This window comes from Hyperolius riggenbachi, chromosome 9 (genome assembly GCF_040937935.1).
Source record: "Hyperolius riggenbachi isolate aHypRig1 chromosome 9, aHypRig1.pri, whole genome shotgun sequence".
NCBI classification, from domain to species: domain Eukaryota; kingdom Metazoa; phylum Chordata; class Amphibia; order Anura; family Hyperoliidae; genus Hyperolius; species Hyperolius riggenbachi.
In genome coordinates, this window is record NC_090654.1 from 125,573,245 (window position 1) to 125,579,244 (window position 6,000).

General features: G+C 40.1%; 1 protein-coding gene across 1 annotated transcript in view; it reads left to right on the forward strand.

Annotated features, from left to right (window-relative positions):
- LOC137532672 (ETS translocation variant 3-like) overlaps nucleotides 1–1,970 on the forward strand; it is a 56,995-nt gene extending 55,025 nt beyond the window's left edge. The window contains exon 5 of the mRNA XM_068253469.1: nucleotides 600–1,970. Coding sequence (XP_068109570.1) covers nucleotides 600–1,798 — 1,199 coding nt within the window. The 3' untranslated portion in view covers nucleotides 1,799–1,970. The remainder of the gene's footprint in view (nucleotides 1–599) is intronic.
- Nucleotides 1,971–6,000: the final 4,030 nt, after the last annotated feature.

Below are 6,000 nucleotides of genomic sequence, written 5' to 3' on the forward strand. Positions count from 1 at the left end.
GCAGTAGTCAGGCAACTGGTATTTTTTTTTAAAAGGAAAAGTCCATATCCTTAGTTTAGGATCCCTTTAAGAAAAAAAAACCTGTTCATTGAATAAGATGAAACTTTTATAATTCATATTTTTTTTTAAATGTTTGCCCTTTAAAAGCTACCAAACTGTTTTTTTTGTTGTTGTTTTTTTTTTTTAAATCTGTCTCTAGATGGCATTCTGAAAAATCCATGGGAATTAGTCAGATAGCCCACTAGTGAGACAGATTGGTTTATTGACTGATCCAAACATTGTAGTCACCTAGAGATTGAATGGTGAATGCTATCTTTATTGGAGCCATTTGCTTAATGCAGAAGGAGCTGTAGAAAGAAAAAAAAGTTCAGAAAGTGCACCTAAATTTAGGTGATAACACACAAACTTGGCGAAGACAGTTTTTTAATTGTCATTTCAAAGCTAATTGCATGTAAGTAGATAAAATGTTTAAAAATCGCTGTAACTTTTATAATGGTGTGTTCTTTTGTTGACTAGTTTAGTTGCCATCAAGCATGTTGCTAGTTCGTTTTTATTTTTTCGCTTTTAGTTTATATGATGCATTATTTTTGTTTTTGCAGGTGGTGTTCCTCAGAGTGCTCCGCCAGTCCCCACAGCTTCCTCTCACTTTCACTTCTCATCTTTAGACTCTCCTAATGAAGATGCTCATGTCAGTCGTTTCTCTGGAAGCTCCACAGCACAGTCAAGCCGGGAATCCCTAAATGATATTGAACGCAAGCCAATGTCTTCAGAAGCTGAAGATGTGCACTCAGATTGGCGCCGCAGTGCAGACATCATGGCCTCTAGAAACGCTCTTGGCCTTGGTCCTCATGGTTTCCAAAAACACAAATCTGATCACATGCTTCCAGTATTCCCAATGGCTGGAATGTACCCTGATCCACACAGCCCTTTCACAGTATCCCCTTTGCTCTCCTCAGGACGTGGTGGCTTGCTGAATGTTCCCATCTCACCAGCCTTGTCCTTGACTCCAACAGTCTTTTCTTATAGTCCCTCACCAGGACTCAGCCCAGCTTTCCAAAGTGGCAGCTGCTTTAACTTCAACCCTGAAGAGATGAAACACTACCTACAAGCCCAAGCCTGCTCTGTATTTAATTACCATCTTAGTCCACGGACTTTACCAAGATTCCCCACCTTTATGATGCCCCCACCGAAACGCGCTTTTCCTCCCGAAGAGCAACCTGCATTCCCAATTAAGCTGCAGCCTCCGCCAATGGGGCGCAAAAATAGAGAGCGGCCCCAGACTCCTGAGGATAAAAGGCCTCCTCCTCCACAAGTTCCACTCCCACCAGTGAAGGTGGAGCCAATATCTGATGATGAACCTATCTCTGAGGAGGAAGTAGATTTTTCAGACAATCCAGAAAAATATGATTTTGAAAGTGATGATGAACCAGAGAAACTGTCACCAAGACAAGATGAAGAGAAGGGTGGGTATACATTTGTTAAACCGGCTGCACCTTCCTGGCCAACTTTCCCACCAGCTTCACCTCTTTCACCTCGAGGTAACTACCCAAGGGAGGGTATAGAAGAGCCAGTTGAAACCAGAGACAAAATGGTAAAGGACGCTTCAAGCGATGTTGTGGCAGATAAGAAAGAGGACTCCCTGCCACCAAAATTCCGCCTTAAACGCCTTTGGAACGGAGAACGGCAAGCAGAGGTGGTTGAAGAACGAGAATGCAGGAAAGTGAGCTGCATTATTAATGGCCTGCGTGCCACCAACCTTCCTGCAGACAACAAAGCTGTAGCTGCGGCTGACTCCTAGTATCAGAACACATTGAATTTAACTTTTTTTTTTTTTTTTAATCTATGTAGCATTGCTGCAGGAAGGGTTGAGGTTAAAGGTTTGGTTGTAATACCTCCAAGACTTTAATGCTTGTTTTAAATATGTTTTCTAAGGTTTCAGGGAAAGATGCTTCTCACAAAGAGGACATAAGTTAACATCTAAACTTTTTTTTTTTTTTTTTTTTTTTTTTTTTTTTGTGAAATACTGTTTTAGGTGCATCTTAACCTAAGGATATCCAGTTCAGAGTATCTTGCCATTCTAGACTTTTCAGTTTAAGGAATAGGCTTTGTGGAGCCTATTGAGGCTTTTGAACACTCCCTCAATGCTCTGTGTTCTGTACTTAATATTGAGATGCTTTAAAGAAAATCTTTACTTGCAGGCGGTGGTTTGGTGGAAATCCTGACACTACAACATAGCTTGTAGGGGCTTGAGGATATAGTGGGAGTAGGAGCAAATGCATTTCTTTTTTCCCTTGTGATGTCATGGGTAAAACATTTTATGGTCAAAACGAGTCACTGTTTTTACACACCACAAAGTTGTTTTTTGGTTTTTTTAAAGCAGCAGTACTAAAACTAAACCCCCACCAGAATTTACTACCTCTTATTCAGTCAGGCCAAACAGCAGCAAAGTGCTTGTGTTGTACTTGTTGTTTTTTGTTATGGACATTCATGCTGTGTTATTGTTTTAAACACACTTCACATATCGAAATTCCTGACAAAGGAACTTTAGGATGTGGAACTTGAGGTTTGGTGACCTACAGGAAGCACACTTGAGAGAATACAGGAAGTGAAGAGAAGTTGAACAAAAAGCCGTCTTAAGTTTCTGGTGTTAGTCACTTTGTCTCTTCGAATAATAGAAGTCTGACGATGTTTCCTCTGTCACTCATGCATTCCTGTTAATAGGAACCAGCTTTATACCAAAGTTTTTTTTTTTTTTTTTTTTTTTTTTTTAAATATTTACAACCATTTTCATGCATACCAAAACATAGGTTTTTCTGTTTCCTTATTAAGGGTAAGAAATGTCCGGAGGAAAAAAAAAATAGATTTTAATGGATTTAGAATTGCAGTGCTATCAGCTATTGCTGTACAAATATCTCCAGGAGGCATCTGTGGATTGGATTATCCATTGCTTTTTTTTTTTTTTTTTTTTTTTATCTATGCCTTTTGAGTTTGACTGAAACCTTTTTAGAACATTTTGTCTAATTGCCTGTTTAAACGGAGATAAGCAGAGACAGATCTTTTTTACTTTTAAGAAAAATTGTCCATGATATCTGTGAAGGTGGCCATTAATGATACGATTCTTCAGATGATCTATTCGATTGTAACATCGATTGGAAACGATGGTTGCTAGATGGGCTTGGCCTTCCAATGGATAATCCCATCTAGAATGGATTTTAAAAACAGGTTTGACACATTTAGCTCAATATTGAGGTCTTCACCAGTTTTTTTGACTCTTCCTTATAATGGCAGGACATGAATTAATCTGTGTTCTTAAAGGATACATAAGGCAATTTTTTTTTTTTTTTTACTTACCTGGTTCTTCTTTCAGCCTCTATCTAGTCTGTCGGATCCCACACTGCTGTTCTCCAGGCTGCCACTTCACCCGTTGTAACATTGTAACCCGTGGCTGGGTTGGAATCTTCTGAGCTGGCACACCATGTGCTCCTTGTGAGTGCATTCTGTTTGTGCAGTTCAAAAAGAATTAAACTATGCAAGCGCAGAGCGCTCCTGACCCAGCCACGGGTTGCGATCTTACAGATGTTGAAGTGGCAGCCTGGAGAAGAGTGGTACAGCGGTGTGGGCACAAATAGACTACTAGGGGCTGGAAGATGTCCCAAGTGAGAAACTTTTTATTTATTCATTTATTTTATTTTTTTTCCCCTTCTGTATCCTTTAAGTGCAGTTTTATCTTTTTCTATATCATTTTTGTTGAAGATTAGTTGCATTCCTGGGCCTGGTGGTGTAGACTGCTACCAAGAAAATGATTGATGCTACAAGCACATGAGTTTTGTTGCCTGAAATGACAGAAAGAAATGCGATATCTGTATAGGCACCCATTGTCTTCTGCAAACCAACCCTGCTAGAGAAGGCGGGGGGGTGGGACCAGTTGGGAAATGTTAATTTATTCAGTAGATTATTCGTGTTTGCCCCATAGTAGGACATCCATAGCCCCTTGCTGAAGAGCAAATACTTTAAAATCTTTCCTTAAAGTGGACCCAAATTAAAAATACAAGATTTCAGAAATAACATCTATTTTTTAAATTATAGTAATAAATAGCAGCCTTTTTTCAGCCGCATGATGACAAATATAAAATATTTTACATTTATTGGAGAAACCCCTCCCTTCCTTTCATATTGCCGGGATTTTTCCGGCAAACTGGTGGAGTAGATGGTGTCCAGCAAAGGAGGAATTGCTAATGGCTGCCACCTGTATGACCCTAGTTATAAAAAGAGGGGTGAAAAGCATGCACTGAAATGCTCATAGGCTTGAAGGAGTGTTTATTTATCTTTGTATGTGTCAGTGGTGCAACTAAATGTTTTGCATTAAAAAAATGTTTGGTTTGGGTCCGCTTTAATCTAGTTACTGCAAATGCAGTGTAGCTGCTTATTTCATTAAAAAAATCCATCCAACCAATGGGGCTTGGCTGAGCCCGCAAGGTAATGGGTAGTGCATAGACCAGTCACGCCTGGCAGGGAGCTGGCACAGGTTATCATAGGATATGAAATTGAAACCCTGTTTTTTGTTTTGTTTTCTTTGAGAAATGCTTTCTGGGATGTTTAGGTCCTGTGAAAAGGGAGATTCTTCCCACTGAATAGTCCTTTTTACTGGAGGTATTTCTCACTGCAATGTGATCTCCCTGACACACAGCAGTACACAGGATGAGACTGTCGTCAGTGGAAGATGCTCCAAGCTATGAACTCTCCTTTGTAGCAAGACTTAATGACGTGTTAACATGAGCCCTGCTTCTGCTGTCCATTTAATAGAGCCAGTCTGATGGAGTATCAACAAGCTGGGGTTAACCATAATTTGAGACTGTTATACACCCCCCTTTAATTTTTATTATGGTGGGTTTTTTTTAGGGAGAAATTAAACCAACCGGGAGCTTTAGGTTAAAGAACAAGCGACATCCATGCTAACCTAGAAATAAAAAAATACACACACACACACACACACACACACACACACACACACACACACACACACACACACACACACACACACACACACACACACACACACACACACACACACACACACACACACACACACACACACACACACACACACACACACACACACACACACACACTTTAGGAGCACTAGAGCCAGTGCTCCTAAAGTATGTGATAGCTACAAAGCATAAATACTACTTCTACTTAAATAAATGTATTGTGCTATCCACATGATGATTCCTGTGAATTTTATAAAGGAAAGGCAGAAAACCCTATTCTAGGCAGGCAGTGGCCATCTTGCCAAGCTAATGCTGACATCATATCCTCCCTGACTCTTGTTTTTCCCCCTCCCTTCTCTTGCTTATTGTGTATTCATTAGCTGCCCTCCTCCTAGAGTCTTCAGAAACTCCCACTGAGGTGTATACTTATTTACACAACCAATCACCTCAGCCTTGTTTGTAAACACAAGTAGATGGTGTTTCTTATAAGCAGCTGGCAGGGAAATAAATGGAAGAGGAGGAATATATTATAGATAAAAAGAGCTCCCAGAATTCAACTGTTTGGCACTAGAGCCAGTGCTCCTAAAGTATGTGATAACTACAAACCATAACAGCAGAAAAAGTTTTGCAAGTTTTGAATGCAGGATTAGCATCTTTATCACTTAAAAATCAAATTTCAACAGCAGCTGGTCTGAGTGTATTATGGTGGCAATACCGCTTTAAAGAGAAAATACTAGTAAACAAGTAACCTGATGGAAGTTACATAATGGGTAAGGGTTAGTCTGAACAGTCCCAACATCAGCAGAGAGTGAGTCAGTAGGTGTTCGCATACCTTAGCTGTTCCGCCTGTTGCCCTGCTAGGCGCCTTGTTGGGCCAAAGGTACCTTACAGAATAAGTGAAATATTAGCTTGAATGTATTTAATCTCCTGGATGTTTATTGTTCTCCTTTTGCTTCCCATTTCCCAGCAATCTGCGTTGGCCCCACTCTATGGCTTTATCAGCTTTTCC